The sequence below is a fragment of the Dendrobates tinctorius genome, unplaced genomic scaffold, assembly GCF_039654945.1.
Source record: "Dendrobates tinctorius isolate UK_male_01 unplaced genomic scaffold, ASM3965494v1 ptg000098l, whole genome shotgun sequence".
In the NCBI taxonomy this organism is placed as follows: Eukaryota; Metazoa; Chordata; class Amphibia; order Anura; family Dendrobatidae; genus Dendrobates; species Dendrobates tinctorius.
This window is the reverse complement of record NW_027361766.1, coordinates 4,534,550-4,554,679: the sequence shown is the minus strand read 5'-3', so window position 1 is coordinate 4,554,679 and position 20,130 is coordinate 4,534,550. Positions and strand designations below refer to the sequence as shown.

The 20,130-nt window shown below is 44.7% G+C and overlaps 2 protein-coding genes across 6 annotated transcripts in view; one reads left to right on the top strand and one right to left on the bottom strand.

Annotated features, from left to right (window-relative positions):
- Positions 1 to 10,902, bottom strand: part of DCLRE1B (DNA cross-link repair 1B) — a 51,553-nt gene extending 40,651 nt beyond the window's left edge. The window contains exons 1-2 of one of the 2 annotated variants that reach the window (XM_073587069.1): positions 10,798 to 10,902; positions 3,227 to 3,443 (exon numbers count right to left, since the gene is read on the bottom strand). In XM_073587069.1, coding sequence (XP_073443170.1) covers positions 3,227 to 3,415 — 189 coding nt within the window. In that variant the 5' untranslated portion in view covers positions 3,416 to 3,443; positions 10,798 to 10,902. Of the gene's footprint in view, positions 1 to 3,226; positions 3,444 to 10,297; positions 10,431 to 10,797 lie in introns of those variants that run through there. The other variant, XM_073587068.1, reaches the window with a different exon arrangement.
- The window catches only part of AP4B1 (adaptor related protein complex 4 subunit beta 1), a 44,093-nt gene continuing 34,368 nt past the window's right edge, over positions 10,406 to 20,130 (top strand). Inside the window, exons 1-3 of one of the 4 annotated variants that reach the window (XM_073587065.1) lie at positions 10,406 to 10,539; positions 14,547 to 14,719; positions 18,789 to 19,013. In XM_073587065.1, the coding sequence (XP_073443166.1) occupies positions 14,607 to 14,719; positions 18,789 to 19,013 (338 nt within the window). In that variant the 5' untranslated portion in view covers positions 10,406 to 10,539; positions 14,547 to 14,606. The other 3 variants (XM_073587066.1, XM_073587064.1, XM_073587067.1) reach the window with 3 other exon arrangements.

Genomic DNA, 20,130 nt, shown 5'->3' with positions numbered 1-20,130 from the left:
TAACGTTGGGACACTATAACTATATTTTTATATATGTTTACGGTAACCGGTGTTTCCAGAACCCATGACGGCACACCAGAGAGGGATCCACCTACCAAGGATAGGAAACCTACTGAAATAAAAGGGCAGTACCTCTTCCCCACATCAGCATGAAAGGACCTCCCAAAAAAATTATATGCACAACCCACACCTAATCAATATTTCACCTAGGTGCTGTCATGGGTTCTGGAAAAACCAGCTACTGGTAAGTAACCTTGGTGTTTTCTCTGATGACAGCACACCTGAGAGAATTACAGAGAAACCTTCTACCAAAGGTTAGGTCAGCAGAGGAGGACAGATCTAGTCTGTAGGGCTTAGCCCCTTAACTCCCGGAGCTTTTTGATTTTTCGCTCCCCTTCTTTCCAGAGCCATAACTTTTTAATTTTTTCGTCAATATGGCCACGTGAGGGCTTATTTTTTGTGGGACGAGTTGTACTTTAGAACGACACCATTGATTTTACCATGTTGTGTACTCAGAAACGGGAAAAAAAATTCCAAGTGCGGTGAAATTGCAAAAAAAAAAAAAAAAGTGCAATCCCACACTTTGTTTGGCTTTTTTTGCTAGGTTCACTAAATGCTAAAACTGACCTGCCAACACGAGTTCATAGACCCCAAACATGTCTATGTTCTCTTTTATCTAAATGGTGAAAAAAAATTCCAAAGTTTGCTAAAAAAAAAAAAAATTTGCGCCATTTTCTGAGACTCGAAGCGTCTCCATTTTTCGTGATCTCGGGTCGGGTGAGGGCTTATTCTTTGCGTGCCGAGCTGACATTTTTAATTACGGTATATCTCTTTTTTGCAGATAAGTTCTTTTGATTGACCGTTATTGCAATATCGCGGCGAACAAAAAACGTAATTCTGGCGTTTTGATTTTTTTCTCGCTACGCCGTTAAGCGATTGGGTTAAACCTTTTTTTTTTTTTTTTATTGATAGATCGCGCGATTCTGAATGCGGCAATACCAAATATGTGTATGTTTGATTTTATTTTTTATTTTGATTGGGGCGAAAGGGGGCGGGGTGATAATTTTTTTTTAACTTTTGGCATGCTTCAATAGCCTCCATAGGAGGCTAGAAGCTTGCCATACTTGATCAGTTCTGCTACATATAGGACATGCTCAGATCGCCTATATGTAGCAGATTTACTGCATTGCTATGAGCGCCGACCACAACCACAGGGTGGTGCTCATAGCTATGAGTCAGCAACAACCATAGAGGTCTCTATGAGACCTGTCAAGGTAACGCGTCGCTGACCCCCGATCACGTGACGGGGGTCGGCGATGCGCTCATTTCCGGCCGGGCGCCGGAAGTACTAGTTAAATGCCCGCTGACAGCAGGATTTAACTAGTTAATAGGCGCGGGCAGATCGCGATTCTGCCTGCACCTATTGCGGGCACATGTCAGCTGTTTATAACAGCTGACATATCGCGGCTTTGGAGGTGTGCTCACCGCCGGAGCCCACCTCAAAGCAGGGGATAATTACAGCTGATGTACTATTCCAGTGGTAAGTAAAGGGATAAAGAATGTAGAAGTAGAGGACCACTTCGTGGCCTTACAAATCTGGTCGATACCTCCATCTTTTCTGCCCAGGAGTCTGCGATGGCTCTGATGGAATGAGCTTTGGTGCCCTCTGGAACTGACACCTAAATAACGGAGTAAGCTAAACTAATAGCCTCCCTTATTCACCTTGCTAGAGTACTTTTTGATACCTTACACCCTTTCCTTCTGCCCTGAAAAGCTACAGTGATTAGCTTTTTTTTCCCCACAGATGTGTCCTATCAAAGCTTTTCTGACATCAAGACTATGAAATTTAAGGTTATTACAAAAGGAAGATAGAATGATTTCATGACTTCTATGGAATCTCACTGCTACGTTGGGGCAATAGGCCGGATCAGGTCTTTAGTGAGGTGCAAACGTTCTCAAATGTTATCCGAGTATCATCGGCTTGCTCGAATAATATGTTCCTGTCCCTGCGGCTGCATGTTTTGTGGCTGATAAGCAATCCCCATAAAGTACTGTAGTGCGCAGGCGCTGGGCCTCTCTGACCTTTCCCAGCGACTGCGCATTGCAGTACTTTGCTCTGCCCTCAACAGGGCAGAGAAGTAGGCCTGCGCAGAAGTGCGATGCCGGGAGCGAGGAAGCAAGCAGGAGGATGGAGTCGCAAGAAGATGGGAGGCGCCGGACCTGCGACACCCATTGCACCAGATCACATCAGACAGCCCCCCCAGGTGAGTATAATACATCTTATTTTTCTTCACTTGCAGGTTGTACCGAGGGCTTATCAACAGCATTATAGAATCCTGTAGATAAGCCCAGAAAGGCAGTGGCCGCATCTTATAGCGGCCAAAACAGCTGACAGTTTCCCTTTAAGTTTCCATCAAGGATAGGAAGCCAACTGATGCGAAGGACAGGTACCACCCTTTTATTTCAGAAGGTGGGTGGTTCCCTCTCTCAGGTGTGCTGTCATGGGTGAAGGGAAAGATACAGTATGGTAATATTAATATGGAGCAAAATTGCAGCCTATTAGTTAGGACCTCCACAACAGTTACAGTCTCTCATGTGGCCCCTTGGGAAAATTAATTGCCCTCACCTGCTCTATATGGTTATACATATATAAGCCTTTTATTTGGTGCTAATTTTCTTTGGTCTTTACCAAGGAGGCATGGCCCATAGGATTCTTTGGGGGTGTGAATATAGGCTGCTCTGCATAATTACTCTGAGAATCAGGTCATAAAACTAGCTCTAAGTATAAAGTACCATATCTCTGAAATCTTAGGGTGAATAAAAAAAAAAATACTAAGGGGAGAAGCGAAAAATAAGAGCAAAAACCTGGCCACTTTTGACATGGTGAATCCATCCTCTTTATATGAACGCCAATTAACTCGTTAGGTCAATGACTGATTAGAAGTCTGCTGGTGGAGACCCATGTTTGTCTACAGCAGCGCTTCTCAAACCCCGTCCTCACGGCCCCCCCAACACGTTTTTCTTAGTGTTGCATAGGTGAGAGAACCTGTGGCAATGTCTGATGCCTTAGTATTACTTTAGTCATCTGTGTAATACTATGGAAATCCTGAAAATATGACATGTGGGGCTATGAGGACTGGAGTCTGGAAAACACTGCGCTAGTGACACATTGTAACAAAATGCAGCAGTGTGTAAGTAGCCCAACTATTATAAAAGTTATACAAACCTGCAACTTATGTTTAAGGATCTTGGCTGTGACTGGAGAACAGTAGAGTGGATCTTTCCATGTGGACGACAAGCCTATTGTATGGTCACTGTGCATATGAGAGAGAAAGAAGAGCCGGATGTGACTGCATTTTCGGATCTGCCAGAAGTCCACAGCGATGGGTGTGTTGGGAAGAATTGTTCCATTCATTGTCACCCTCCAGGTAGTTATCAAAAGTCTACAAGACAAAGGACAAAATAAACGTAATATTAAGGATTTTAGCTGGAAGTGCAGAGCTGAGTTACTACCTAAAATGGATTTTTTTTTATACTCAGGAAAACAGAAGCACATTTATTAACAACACAGGCACATGCGATTATGCTGCAGCGCAGGTGCCACAGCTGCCACCTGTCTGCATGATTTTTTACTTTAAAGGGAATCTGTCACCTCATTTTTTGCATATAAGCTGCGGCCACCGCCATTAGGGGCTTATCTACAGCATTCTATAATGCTGTAGATAAGCCCCCCGATGTAACCTGAAAGATAAGAAAAACGCGTTAGATTATACTCACCTGGGAGGGGGGGGGGGGGGGGGGGGAGGTCGTTCCGGGTCCGAAGGGTGTCGAAGGACCGGTATCTCCCATCTTCGCGAAAAGTTACGTAGGTAACAGGCTCCCTTTAAGTATGTACATATATAATGTAAACTAGGGGGCATTTCAGTGAGAGATCAGTGACCTGTCAGAAACCGTACAGATGAATACCTAATCAGAGCACTACATGAAGACCCCCACACGCCGCCCCGGAGCACGAGCATATCATTAACTCAAAACTGAAAAAAGACAACCACAAGACGGACTTCATCAACCAAGGTATCATTTTAATCAGAATAACAGCGCCGATTTGACACTGTGTGTAGGTTACTGAGCACAACCCTGCTGAATTTTGGAACACAAGCTTGGCTGAAAGAGACGACGGGCACCATGCTGAATTTGCAAGGCCCCTAAACTACACCCCTTAAGGATTTTATACGGGAGTATAATGAGCATTTTGAACCTACAACTACTACAGAGAATTTGATATTAGGTCGTCGTATTGAGTATTTTTCACAAAAATCTTGCTTTAGCCCCAAATGTATCACTTTGCGAGAGGCAACATCAAAAAGTGGACCCCAGTTTGTTGCCCACTTTCATACGAGCACCCCACATGTAGTCACAAAGTTCTAATTGGACAAACAAGGCTTGGAGTGGAAGAAGAAATATTTGAATTTTGGAACACAAATATAGCTCAATTTGGAATAGATTGTTGGAATAGGTTGTCATATCTGCCCATAAGGGGGTGGGGGGGGGTGGAATCCCCCATAAATATCTTTTTTGTAACGTTTACCCTCTAATGAATTTCTCTAGGAAGGTAGTGAGTAGTTTGATACCACCATTTCTTTTATGAGGTTTTTTCACTGTCCCATTCATGAAACTTTTTTGAACGTTCCGAAAAACACAACTCAAATTTTATTGCACTAGGTTTTGTAGTAATTGTCGGTGTACACGTGGTACCCTTGATGATGAAATGGCTTTAGTTCCCAGATCATTTTAGCCGTGATGCCAATTGTTTGAAGGCAGTTCGGTGAGTCAATGTGGTCTCGCACATTTTGTACAATTTTACACCATATTTGGAGGAGATAAATTGACGGAATGACAGACAGCACTTGAAACTCATGAGGGACTCGTCAACTGCAACATTTTGCCCTGGGGTATAGGAATTTAGAAATTAATCTTTTAGGAGGGACATTAGGGGGGTCTCAATTTGTCAAGTGTGACCAACCTGTCAATCACATTTCCAAGCATGCATTTTACCCGTGGCGGGAGTTGCAGACATTTCCGCAGCATTTCTGCATGTGTGCACATAGCCTTACTGGTGAAGAAAGCCTAACTTTAACCCAAGGCAAAAAAAGAAATAAAATTAAAAAAATTTATCTGACTACGTGAAGACAAATATTGGGCTTATGATCACCGTGATAGGGTTTATAACAGTGGTCAAAAGCAGGGCTGTGGAGTCGGAGTCGTGGAGTCGGTGCTCATTTTGGTGGAGTCGGAGTCAGTATAAAATGGACCGACTCCGACTCCTAAAATATATAATAAATTGGGTACAGTAATTCAATGCAGGATGTGCTGAATATTTTTTCATAGGAGTTTGGGAAAGTTATGAAATGTCCTATAAATGGCTGTTCTATTCCTGATCTAAGGCTACATTCACACACAGCGTTTTTCCTGTGTTTTTTGAGGATACGTTTTTCAGCTGCAAAAGTTGATCATCTTTTTAAAAAACTGCATCACCTGAAAGGTTTTTGAGCTCATAGATAATGTTACTCAATAGCAAAAGCAGATTAGAAATCTGCTCTATCTATCCATATCTGTCTATCCATATCGTATCTGTACCAAAAAGAATGAAAACCGGGTAGTACACCAATATATATTCTGTTCTATCTAAATATCTTGATTATTGGATCATAAAAATGATTAAATGTCTGAGGTTCACATTGTACTACAATAAATTTTTCACTTAAATATAAGCAATATGTGTGGGAGTCGGAGTCGGAGTCGTGGAGTCGGAGTTGGAGTCGGTGTAAGTGAAATTGAGGAGTCGGAGTCGCAGGTTTGGTTTACCGACTCCACAGCCCTGGTCAAAAGGCAGCTACCAATAGGAATAATTCCTGCGTTTAATGGCTGGCAGATCTCGGCTGGCGCACTGCCCGCAGTTTTGCTTCGTAACAGGAGGAGGAGGGCCGGGGAAGAGCAGGTCTGGTAAAGTACCGTGGGGGCTGGGGACATCTCTCTCTCTTCTGCAGGCAGGTCACTTTATGCTGGAGACAGATGCTGGAAAACGATGAAGGTGGTAGAAGGTGAGTATAAGGCCGGGGTCACACTGGCGAGGAATACGGACGAGTGAGAGGCGTTAAAAGCACGCATTAGACACGGACCAATGATTCTCTATGGGGTCCCTCGCACCAGCCGTATATTTCTCATCCGTATTCTACGGTCCGTGCCAATTGCAGCATGCTGCGATTGTCAGCGTACCACGCCCGTAATACACCAATGCAAGTCTATGGGTGCGCTAAAAATACGCATTACACACAGACCACACATGTGACTTGCGAGAAATACGCACCCAGTGTCCTTTAGAAAAGCCGGCAATTCAGTGCGCGATACAGTAAAAATCACACTGACAGGTTTAATAAAGAAACGAAAGAATAGATACAGACACACACACGTCATTGAGACACACACACACACACACACACACACACATATATATATTTATTTCACAGAGTTCTTCATAGCAGAATAGCCGCTAATTCAATTGCCGGCTTTTGCGAAATCATTCCCCAACCCGACATGAAATGACACATGGTTTACATACAGTAAACCATTTCATGTTTTGTGTGTAAACCATGTGTCATTTCATGTCGGGTTAGGGAATGATTTCACAAAAGCCGGCAATTGAATTAGCGGCTATTCTGCTATGAAGAACTCTGTGAAATATAAATATATATGTGTGTCTCAATGACATGTATATATGTATTCTATGTGTCTATATCTATTCTTTCGTTTGTTATAAAACCTGTCATAGGGCTCCATTATATGTCCATTTTGCAAGCCGGCGAGAAAATCTCAGCATACGGATTACATACGGATGCTGACATGCGCAAAATATGCGACCACACCTTGCTTACGGATGACATACGGATCACTATTTAGGGGTCATTCATCCGTATTACGCCTGTAAACTACGGACCGTATTTTGCGTCGGTTAGTGTGGCCCCGGCCTTAGACAGGGGATTTATGGTACATTTAAAACATCACTCTGGTAGTGCAATGAAAAGAACAAATGCTTTAACGTGTGCACATACCCTTACTTTGAAACACTGTAGCATTCCACCAAAGAACGTTGAAAAAGGAGATCAGGAACTATTGAGAGAGACCCGACTAATCTGATCACATTCCCGTCTGGTTTCTCCCAGCTCCAGTTGATTGATATGTCTCTCACTATGTACATTCATGGGGGTAGACCTCTGCATCACCTGGAGAGGCTGATCAGGGACATGATGTGACCAATCCGGTCTCTCCCTATAGTCTCAGACTTTTCAAACTTTCTCTGGAACATTACAGAGTTTCACAATAAAACATACCTGGCTGTAACTGTGCAGCCAGAATCTGAAGAATCTAATCACAATATTAAGACATCTTTCAGCTTTTTCAGATGTCCATTGGGGAGTGGACTGAAAGATCTTACCCCTACCCAAGCCCCATTTTCTTGCCAGTCCCAGCCAGAACCCCTGTAATTCCAGATGGATCACCTGGCTTCAATCCTGGAGTCAAGCACCAGAAATCACTGCTTTCAGGGAGATCTCAACAGTGTCAGGGACATGTAACAACCCTTTCAGGAGTTTGGGAGGTCGTTTTCCTAGAGATCCTATGTCCATCTTTAAGATGTGGGTAGGTGTAAAAGAAAGAAAACGGTTTTCCTGCAGGGCTGTGGAGTCGGAGCTCATTTTGGTGGAGTCGGAATAAAATGGTCCGACTCCTAAAATATATAATAAATTGGGTACAGTAGTTCAATGCAGGATATGCTGAATATTTGTTCATAGGAATTTGGGAAAGTTATGAAATGTCCTATAAATGGCTGTTCTATTCCTGATCTAAGGCTACATTCACACACAGCGTTTTTGCTGCGTTTTTTGAGGATACGTTTTTCAGCTGCAAAAGCAGATCAGCTTTTTAAAAAACCGCATCACCTGAAAAGGTTTTTGAGCTCATAGATTATGTTTTCAATAGCAAAAGCAGATTAGAAATCTGCTCTATCTATATATCCATATCTGTATATCCATATCATATCTGTACCAAAAAGAATGAAAGCCGGGTAGCACACAGACTAATACTCTTTTTTTTTTTTTTTTTTTTTTAGCACCAGTCAGGTACACCTCATAGCTGCCCAAAAGGACGCCCAGGACAGGCATTGCTCGTCTTCAGTAACACATCAACATCAATTGATAGTTGGAACAAATAGACCATTCACCACATCTTAAGCTGCAGGCTTTATTTTCAAGTGTAGGGGTGTGCAGTATAAGGTTCTGCAGCAGCTGTGGTGTGCAGTATGAGATTCTGCGGAACAGTATGAGGGTCTGCATTTCTGCTTCAGTGAAACGGAGAGACACAGCTATTGGAAAATAAAATTTTTCTGGCAGCTGTTTATGTGGACCCAAGTCATCGTATATTGCTTGATGATCAACAGCTTAGTTAAGGAAAAGAAGCTCTGACTGAGGTAGCAGTTAGGATGAGTGGCCTACAGGAGGACTGCCAGGCGCAAGAGGACTTGGGTCCTGACAGTGCTACTGCTGCCATATCTTCATCCTCATCAGATGAGGAGTTTGACTTTGACAAGTACTTGGATGATATGGAGCAGGCAAAGCGTTGCTGCGAGGAAAAAGATTTCACTCCGTCTCCTATATCAAGCAGATTGACCATATTTCAGCAAAATGTTTCACTTGTTCTCAAAAAAAAATTCAACCGTTCATCAAAACTGACTGTGCATGAGGCAATTCCTTTATACCCGGAAATTGTTAGAGATGTTGCCCATGTGGTTACCGCTTTGCCTCCAACCCAAGTTAGTGTAGAAAGGTTGTTCTCTGGCCTTAAAATTATTAGGTCATCTATGAAGGAGGATCTGATGAGGGCAATTCTATTTCTTAGAACAAATTCATAGACTGCACAAATGTTATTTAGTATGTTTTTGTTGAAAACTGTTTTTTTGCCACTTACATAGTTTATTACATATTTACAATTACAGTTTTTTGTGTTCTAAAGTTGTATTCCAATAAATATATTATGTTCTATCTAAATGTCTTATTATTGTATCATAAAAATGATTAAATGTTTGATGTTCACATTGTACGATAATAAGTTTTTCACTGAAATATAAGCAATATATGTTGGAGTCAGAGGAAGGGAAATTGAGTAGTCGGGAGTCGCAGGTTTGGCTTACCGACTCCACAGCGCTACTTTCCTGGGGGACTTATCCCCCCCGCTCAGGAGGTGACCACATATACTAGAAATAGGCTAATAATACGTATGATGCTAAAGTTGGCTTCTTATTCACATTTTTTTACTTTTCATTTTGCACAGGTTTAATAAAGAAAAAACAAAACATAACAAAAACACAATGTGGTGATGAGCCCTGATGTAAAGACAGGTACTGAAAATTATAAATACGGCACAGCAGTGTGGGAACAGTAGCCAAAGACATTTAACCCTTTCCATAATGCCCTTTGGTGCCATTTCTAGTTGTATTCACACCAGGACACCGCACCTTAGGGTACGTGCACACGTAGTGGAAGGTGCGACTGATTTTTCCACGCCGACTTGGAAAAATCCACAGGTAAAAAGGCCTGCGGTTGGACACCTGGACAATGGAGCAAGTGTAAAACTGCTGCGGATTCCACACAAAGAATTGACATGCTGCGGATTTGAAACCGTGGAAAACGCTGCAGCATGTGCACTGCAGTTTTTCATTTCCATTGAATACAATGGTACTGCACAATGCAGCAATATGTGCTGCGGATCCGCAACGTGCGCACATGGCCTTATTGTTATCTGTCAGACTCAGCGCTGTGGAGACAGAAGTGGTTATTACAATCCACAGTCCAATCAATAGCTATGACATTTCAGTCACACATGGGCCTTCATCAGAAGAGCGGAGTGCCTGCATGGAGGGGTAGTATAGGGACTGCGTCACTACATGGAACATGCGCCATTATATTTTATTGAGATTTTTATTTTTAAACTTGTAAAAAAACAAAACAAAACTGAATAAGAAACCAACTTCAGCATTGTCTAACACCTTCCATGCTGAAAGCCTCTTCAGCCACAAGCGCCCACACCAGTCAGGTCCGCTACACAGAAATGCTTCTGTAGACTTGCACACCCTCCAGCAAGGAAAAACGGTTCAACCAATCACATCACGTCTTTCATGCTTCAACATTCCGGAATTTCCTTAGAGCCGCGGACTGATTGGTCAGAAGGGAGCCTACTGCTACCTTACCCACAGGGAAAGTAGTAATAAGAGAATCCGGTGTACTTCCGCCATTCACTAAGGTCCTTACAGCACAGCCAGGAACATACACTCCGCAGTCCGCTGCCTTCAGAACTGCGGGAAAGTACGGAGTGCAGCCATATAGTTCACGCATGCGCAGCTCAGCTCCACATCGATGCTTGCAGGGTTCTGCTGCTTCTGTCTTGCCTCCCCGGATATACGGCGCTATGCCGGCACAGCGCCCATCCTCGGTGAGACCCCATAAGCACTGAGCATTTCCGTGTTCTCTTCTGTTGTATTGTGTAAGGGGCGTGGGAGCAGTAAGGCGAAGCTTCCGGGTGTGCTGGTCCCGCCAAAATGGTTAACCCTTCAGGTGACGGCTCTTGTACACTGGCCCTTGTTATTTGTAGTGTCAGCTGCTGTGGTAATACAGGGGCTGTGCAGTCTGTGCCCAGTCATATTCCCTATGCAGAGGCCTACTTATCCATGCACTCATGTAATGGGCTCACCTGGCCTGTAAATATTCTCTTTGCAGATCTCATGTTGCCCCAATATCAGTGGTGTGTGATGAGTCCGGCTTGTGACCACCGGGGCGGACATTTCCATGCTTGTTTGATTGCCTTTGGCCAATAAATAAGTGATCCTGGACATCCCCTTTAATTGTGTCAGGCCGACCTTACACGTCTGGGAACCTCGGTGCGTATAAGGAGTTGCCATAGGTCTGCAGGCCCAGACGCAACAGCCTCGTGTGTGACAGACCCGCGGACAGGCCGATATGGACCGGACATCTGAATTTGGCTTATGACTCCCATCGACTAGTCACATATATAAAGTGCGGACAGGCTCAGGAGCTGCATTCTGGTACATTTTCTGCTTCTTAAAGAGTCTGTCCGGGACGTTAAGGCTGTGTGCCCACATTGGGGTTTTTTATGCATTTTTGCCGCAGCGGAAACGCTTAAAAAATGCTAATAAAACACATTCCCCTGCAATCCTATGGGATTCTGCAGTTGCTGTGCCCATGCTGCGAATTTTTCCGCTGCAGAATCGCATAGTGGTAAAGTCAGCAGCATGTTCATTATTTCTGCGGAATCACGGCAATTCCGCTGCCATAGGATTGCATTGAAACGCTCACTTTATGCATGTGGCTATGCCCGCCCGATGTGTAAAGTGAGCACTTCATGTGCGGATGGTACCCAGGGTGCAGAGGAGAGGAGACTCTCCTCCATGCCCTGGGTACCATATTCCTGTTAAAAATAATAAAAAAAAATGGAGATATACTTACCCTCCGTTGGCTGCCAGAATCCTCCCGACCCTCATGGCCCTGCCGGCAACTTCCGTTCCCAGGGATGTGTGGCGCCCTGCATCTTTACCGCCACAAAAGGGTTAAATATGTACTGTTTTGTATGTGTTTTGTGAGCAATGGGAGTTATGCTTTCTATGCTAGAGACCACAACACACACACAATTTACCTCACTCCCTTACTTGTCTGAAGCTAAGAGCTTTGCAGACATACCCTAACTGGGAGGGGGAGGAGTCGAGAGTTCATGGTTTCAGTGAAGAAGAAGGAGGAGACACTCTTGGAAGCCATGATGACATGCGCTTCCTTCAGGAGCAAAGCTAAGAAGCATCAGGGAATCAGCCCCTAGGCCATCCATGCTTTCAGAGCAGGGTGGTAAGCTGAGAGTCTGTTTGAGTTTATACAACCAACAGCGCAGTGTTTTCCCCAGGAAGTCAGCAGCAAACTAGGATCAGTGAGGATTGTACAAGAAAGAACTCAAGCTTCACGCAGGAAGCTTACACTGAGACACAGCAGAGGGAAGGATAACTCCCATTCTGCTGCACAGACTGTAATCTGGTGAGAGTTGTAATATCTCCTCTGAACTGCACATGAACTACAGTAAATGATAAAGTGACTTTCCTTGTCTCCTGCCTTATTACTCCGTGCCTTCTACTTCCATCACAAACTCTGGGGGTCAGCCCTGGTTGGAGAGGGTTTAACATCTGCACTGCCATCACCATCTACTCCCCCAGGGATCATCTGCAGTGCCGGCTATACTACAGTCGAACACTCCATCTGGCATCACGAATCACTACATAAACTTTAACCTTAATCAATACTCCCCTTTTATATGACCACCTGGGGCCACAGACCGGGTCACTGCCACTGTGACATATCCCTTTAAGACGACCGACCCGGTACAGAGTATCCCATGGCCCCTGGGGCGCGTCACATGCATTGCGCGAATGACCTCTGATGACGTAGTGGTCTCGCGTGACGCTACGTCATCAGAGGTCATTTGCGCAGTGCATCCCTGGGAACGGAAGTTGCCGGCAGCCCGTGAGGGCCGGGAGGATTCCGGCGGCCGACGAAGGGTAAGTATATCTCTATTTTTTATTTTTAACATTCTATCTTTTACTATTGATGCCGCATAGGCAGCATCAATAGTAAAAAGTTGGTCACACTTGTCAAGCACTATACTTGACAAGTGTGACCAACCTGTCAATCACTTTACCAAGCCATGCTTCAAATCGTTTGGAAAAGCGCAAGCATTCCTCAAGCTAAAAACACTTGCAAAACACCTGTGTTTTGCAGGAAAATGCATGCGAATTACGCATGCGTTTTACCCACGGAGGGGAGTTGAGGAAAAGTTGCGGACATTTCTGCAGCATTTCTGCAACGTGGGCACATAGCCCAACATTGACAGCCTAAAGTTTGACAGACGGCAGCTGTCCCCGGTTTCTGCAGTGGCTGGAGCTGCACAACGGTCGACAGAATAGTAGTGTCAGCTATGTACATCCGCCCCCTATTCAAATCAATAATAGATATGTTTCCACGGTCAGTAAGCACTGCGGATTAGACGCTGCGTACAGCTGCAGCAGCCAGATGTTACAGCATAACGGAGGGGATTTTATGAAATCCCATCTCCACTATGCGTGCACCTACGCCTCCTGCTTCCCTGCATAAGGGCACATACGGCGCGTCTTTCTAGACCGCAGCATGTCTATTTTTTTATCTTGCGGAGTCTCTCACGCTCCGCAAAATATATATCACCGTCCTATCTAAGGACGCAGTGATTCCGTTTGGTTCAATAAACACATGCGGAATCACCGCATGTACAAAAGCTTTCAGCGCTTTGGACAGAGCTGCATCCAGAGCGCTGACAATACCGACCGTGGAAACAGATTCTAAGAGGTGGATGTGCAGTACACGGCCATTATACAGTCGATAGAGCTGTGCTGTACTGCTCTATAGCTGAGCAGGTACGGCCGACACCGGGAACAGCTGATTTGAGGGAGTGCTGGCTGTCTCACCCCCACCAATCAGACATTGATGACCTATCTACTTTATAGAAAAGGCCATCATTGTTAAAGACCTGCATATCCCCTTTAAATCAAGACTGGCGCCTTCCAAGATTTATTTATTTTCCACACAATCTGTTCATAAAAAAACAAAAACACTTGTGTGAATGAGCACATGGGGTATTATTGGGTCTTTACACAGCACAGCACACTGAGCGAATATACCCGCATCTGAACAAGACATAAGTCTTACAAGACCAGAGGAAAATGGGCATTAGGCCTAGAAGTGTTAAAGAGGCTTTCCAACATAATTTCTATAAGTAGCACCCAGCAGTGATGATAAAAGTCAGACTCCCCTACCGATCCCCCTGCTCCTGTCCTAGACCTGCCCCGGTCCTCTGGCACAGGTACGATATGTGACCACTTCATCCCTGCTGCGTTTGGTGATTTGCCAGAGGGTTGATATGTCTGTATGACCAGAGCAGGAGCGACAAAGACCTGGCAGCACTAGAAGGGGAGATTGGATTGATGAGGATGCTTTTTAGTTGTTTTAATTGACATTACTTCAAGGGTTTTTGTTTTTTTTTTAAATTAGGGTTGACAAACATCTTGAGGTCTCGTGCACACGAAAGATTATCTCGTACGAGTGCAGTCTGTGGTTTACATGGATAGTACTTGTACCCATGATAGTCTATGGGGCTGTGTACATGACCGAGTGGTCTGAGGAAAAAATTGGGGACATGTCCGAGTGTCAGATAAAAATCAGCCTCGCAAGTCTATGAGTCTGTGTCACAGCCGTAACACAAGCATGGTTAGAAACACCGTCCCTTTGAATGTACTGTGCGATGAGGAAAAGTGGTAGAAGATAAAGGAAATGTTTTTGATATTTGAAAGAATATTGTTTTACATTCTTTCAGTGTCTTTATCTCTTCAGTGATAAACCTTTAAATTTTTTCAGTTTTAGGAAATTACGTGTGCTAGTGTGTCCTCTGGATTGCGGACAAGGAGAGTGTTCACAATGCCATACCTGGGGTCTGAAGATGCTGTGAGGGAGCTGAAGAAAGCGCTGTCTAATCCTCACATCCAAGGAGACAGATTGCGATACAGGAATGTCATCCACAAGGTGATCCGGTAAGAAAGACATTGCGGACTGGAAATGATTATACAGTCATTTAGTAAAGTTAGTGCAGTATAATTACTATTTTTGAAGTCGTATTTAGGCATAGAAGTGATATCTGGTTTCAAATTATTGCTAAACTAATGGTAATTTTTATTGGCAGTTTTACAGTTTGTAGTGTCAGGGTTGTCTCTTAGCCTGTAAAGTTGGTTATACTGGACAACCCCTTATTAAAGGGAACCTGTTAGCAGGATTGTCCACAGTAACCTACACACAGTGTCAGGTCGGTGCCATTACACTGATTAAAATGATACCTGGGTTGATGAAATCTGCCTTGTGGTTGTTGTTTAATCTTTATTTTCAGTTTTGAGTTAATGATAGGCTCGCCCTTCGGGGCGGCCTGTGGGGGCGTCTTCATGTGGTGCACTGCTTAGGTATTCATCATTATAGCTTCTGACAGGTCACTGATCCTTCAGTCACCTGCTGTCATAACTCTGGATAGGATGGTTTCGCCTCCATCCTGGTCAGGTCAGGGTTAATTTCAGTCCCCCTCCCCTTGGTTTTGGGGGAGCTATTTAATGTTGGCAGTTCCTGATTTTGGTGTCAGTGATACTTCCGTATACTCGGTGTTAGGGACGGTGGAACGCACTAAATATAAAATAATAGAAAGTGCGTTCGCCGCCCGGGGTTCACCGTGCAGAGGTGTTAAACTGCTGCTATGTAATGGCAGATGCACAATATGGCGGTATATCGCATACGGTTTGAACGTCACCCGGTGTGCACTGGGCGTACTCTGTTATATTCACAGAGGCGACTTAAGGCTTAAACATAAATGCCGAGCCTGTTGACCTCACAGGTGTCAGCGGTGTGCACGCACGGTATATGGTCACAGGACTCGGGCCCAAGACTCAGGGTAGGTGTCCGTCTAGACCTACCGTGCGTGCGGCATCGCTACCGCGGTCGCCCACAAGTGCTGCTGACTGCAGCGCGGCAACTGACTCAGCCGCTATACGACAATGCCCAGGAGGGGGTGCACTGTTGGACGCTAGATCTGTGGAGATGAGCACTGTGGCTTGTAGCATGCCACTGACTGGCGCTGACTCTAGGGCTAAGTCCCTATCCACACACGTAATATCAGAGGGAGAGGATCTTAATGAGTCATTCGCAGGTTCATGCATCCATCATCATTCACACAGTAGCAATTAGAGACTATACTAGCGGCCATGCAGACCTTTTATAGCCGTGCGGGACCTTCCAGATCTCTGGGATGGACCAATCAGATCAGGAGAAGGACCTGAGCAGGTGACTCCTGATCTCCAATGGGAGATCATCTCGTGCGCATGCCCAGTAGCGTGACAAGAGGACTTAGCCACTGGAGTGGCTTGCTGCAGGGCAGCCTGCGCTGCTATTGCTGACCCAGAGGTGGCAGTAACAACCAGTCCTACAGAGCTGGTCTAAGCAGAGCGCCTGCGACGCCGAGATTGCTGTGCAGGCTCCTGAGCGGTCGGAGAAGAATGGGAGACCGCAGGATGCAAGGCTCTGGATTCCCGCTGTGCAGCTGCAGGAACCCGACGCCTAACACTCGGTTTGTGGTTGCTGACCCAGGTTACTCATCCGTGGTTCGTCCCCTGACTTTTGTCTCTATATCCTGCTTGTACTGCTCTGTCTCTCCTGGTTATCTGACCCCCTTGGCTTGCTCCGGTTTAAGCTTTGTCTTGTCTCAAGGTACTGCACGTCCCTCTGGCTTCTGACTCTCTGCTGTCCTTGACCACGTTTACTGTCTTTGCCCGGTGCTCTGCGTGCTCAGTGTCCTTCCACCCCCTGGTCACGTGATCGCTTAGTGCCAGGTCCTGTGCTCACTACACTAGTCTTAGGTCTTTGCGCACTCCCTGCGCTCATTCACATGCCCCCCTAGGCAGCGCCAGTGACACCATAGGTGTCATCACAGGAGATGTTCTTCACATAAAGAATATCAGAGAACAGTCTTTTGCTCAGAGCTGAGATTTTGTGCTCGTGTCTTGGAATGTGATGACACCTATGGTGTTACTGGCACTGCCTAGGGGGCGCTATCAGGGGGCACGTGAATGAGCACAGGGAGTGCTGGAACAAGGCACGCAGTGTGCAAGAACCTGAGATAAAGCAGTGAGCACAGGACCTGGCACTAAGCAGTCATGTGACCAGGAGGCGGAGCGACTGCACGTGAGTGCAGGGAAGAACACTGAGCATGCAGAGCACAGGGCAAAGACAGTAAACGTGGTCAAGGAGAGCCGAGAGTCAGAAGCCAGATGAATGCGCAGTACCTTGGGACAAGATAAAGAGTAAACGGGGACAAGCCACGGGGGTCAGATAACCAGGAGAGACAAACGGGGTAAAAAAGTAAACGGGGTACAGCACAAGCAGGATGCAGAGGCAAAAGTCAGGGGACAAACCAAGTCATACACAGAAAAGCACAGAGGCACAACGTTTACAGACGAGTCACCTGGGTCAGCAACCACTAACCGAGTATATGGAAGTATCACCAACACCAAATCCAGGAACTACCAACATTAAATAGCCGCCCCAAAATCAGAGAGAGGCGGACTAAAATTAACCCTGACCTGATCAGGATGGAGGCGAAACTATCCTGCTCAGTCATGACACCTGCCCCCTAGTTTACATAATAAATATTGTATATACATATTGAAAAAAAAGAACAACCTTTTGCAGGCAGGTGCAACCGTGGCGCCTGCCGCCTGTGCTACAGCAGAATTGCATATGTAATGTGTATATAATTAATGTTTCAGGTGATCCTGATGTCCCCCCCCCCCAAAGAGAAAAAATCAATTTGAAAAAGGCTCCTGCCGCACTTTCGCAGTAGCAGCTATCAGTGATCCGATAGCTGCTGCTGCACATGCGCCGACGACGCAATCTTGCTAGAGGAAAAAAAATCTCCTCCCAGATGGTGCTGCCTGCTACTGCGCAGTCTCGGAGGAGCAAATTTTTTCTTCTTTAGCAAGATAGTGCCGCCTGCGCAATAGCAGCTATTAGCCGCTACTGAGCATGCGCTGGCGGCGCCATCTTGGAAGAGGAAATTTTTTGTTTTCTCTAGCAAGGTGGTACCCCCGGCGCATACACAGAAGCAGCTATTGGATCGCCGATAGCTGCTACTGCGCAGGCACGGTGGGTCCTATTTTCAAATGGATTTTTTTCTTTTGGGAATGTCAGGATAACCTGAAACATATTAATTATAAACACATTACATATGCATTGCAAATGCGATTATGCTGCAGCGCAGGCGCCATGGCTGGCACCTGCCTGCAGAAGGGTTTTTTTTTTCAATATGTAATATTCATTATGTATTCATTATGTAAAATAAGCGGCAGGTCAGTGAGGGATCAGTGACCTGTTCAAAGCCATACAGATGAATATCTAATCAGAGCACCACATGAAGACCCCCCCACAGACCGCCCCAGGGCATGGGCATATAATTAGCTAAAAAATGCAAATAAAGATTAAACAACAACCACAAGATGGATTTCATCTACCAAAGTATCATTTTAATCAATATAACAGCGCCGACCTGACACTGTGTGTAAGTTTCTGTGCACAATCCTCCTGACAGGTTCCCTTTAAAGGGTACAGGCCGCTGACCCTTTTCCTTAGGCAGTACTACACCCCCTATTCATATTCAACATTCTAATTTGTTAATTTGTGTATGGCCTCATTCACAATAATATTTGTAAAGCACTGTGGAATTAATGGTGCTATATAAATGAGTAAAATAAATAAAAATTCACACATCAGTTTTTTTTTTACGTACATGAAAGTCTATTAGTCAGTGAAAAAATCTGACAGCATTCAGATGCCATCCGTATGCTGTCTGTTTTTCTCTGAATGAAAAATAAGAGAAGCTGGAGAAACTTTCTTTTTTTCCTTCATCAGTGAAAAAAAAATGATGAAACTTGAAAAGGTGAAAAAAAACTGAATCAGGCCTAACAGTGGGGAGCTGCTATGGAAGTTGTCAGCCTTACTGTGACACAGCCATCATTCTCATGATTCACACTCTGAGTATTGATATTATGTCTTACAATGTATTTTTTGAAGGCACATGACTCTTGGAGTTGATGTATCCAGCGTCTTTATGGAAATGGTTAAAGCCAGTGCTACTGTAGATATTGTGCAAAAGAAACTGGTTTACTTATACATGTGCACATATGCCCCTCAAAAACCTGATTTGGCTCTATTAACTATCAACACCCTATGTAAGGATTGCTCGGACCCCAACCCTATGGTGAGAGGATTGGCGCTACGGAGCATGTGCAACCTCAGGTCAGTATTTTCTGAAGATTTAATTCTGTTACTTACATTGAAGAACATACAGGTAAGAGTTTTTCTCTGCATTCTCCATCTTGTATCTGAATTGACTCACAGCTATTATATAATCCGTGCACGATGTGCAATACCCAGCCCATCCGTGGGAACCATTACGTGCAACAACAGCCTTAGGGCTTGTTCATACTAATGTATTTTTGGTCTGCGTACTGTACATGGGGAAAAAAAAATGGATGGCACTCGGACCAATATTCAGTGGGCAGCACAGATGAGCAATATTTTTTCACTGACCAAATCTGTGTGTGAAAAAATTGCAGCATGCACCAGTTTCTGCCATAGGCTGGATGAAACTTGCCCATTGAAGTCTATGGGTGGGTAAGAAAAAGAAAGCAGATGTCATGCGGAGCCACAGTATAGGATCCGATTACGGATACCTTCCAGTTCTGTAACAGATTGTATACAGACTGCACATGATGACCAGTTAGAAAAAAAATCGTCCCACTTTCCTGGATTAAACTCTGAACAATTTTTTATATGCTCGTGTGAACCCACATTTATACACATATATGAAGCTAGTTAGAGTCTGCAGACCTGCGGTCTGGCCGAGTATTGTGGTAGGTGTTAATGTGTAGGAGTTACAGTTTTTCTTTTCCTCCACTTGGATCTGTCCTGTTCTGTATAACAACTTCTGGATTGCTGTATTTTGTAATAAGTGGTGTGTCTGTAGTATACAACTACTGTATGTGGTCTGCTTTCGCTATTACAAAGGAAGCAGAAAGTATATCAAAATTTTTTTACACCAGTTTCTGCCCTAAAAAAGTACATCACCTGTAGAAATTTCAAGTAACCGTCATTAAACATGAAGGTTTATTAAGAATCCTTTATGCTTTATTAAGGTACATGGACATCATGGATCGGGGTCCCCCACGGACTCCAGTGATTTTTTGCTTACATGGATGTCCACTCAGCTGCCCGCTCACCATATAATACTACACTATTCATGCATCGGCAGAATCAGCTTTTTGCCAGGAGCAGGACAGGACTTTCACCTGTTGATACGTGGGCTACATTTTGAAGTGGGTTGTCTCGGATTAGGCAACCTCTACATTTTGTG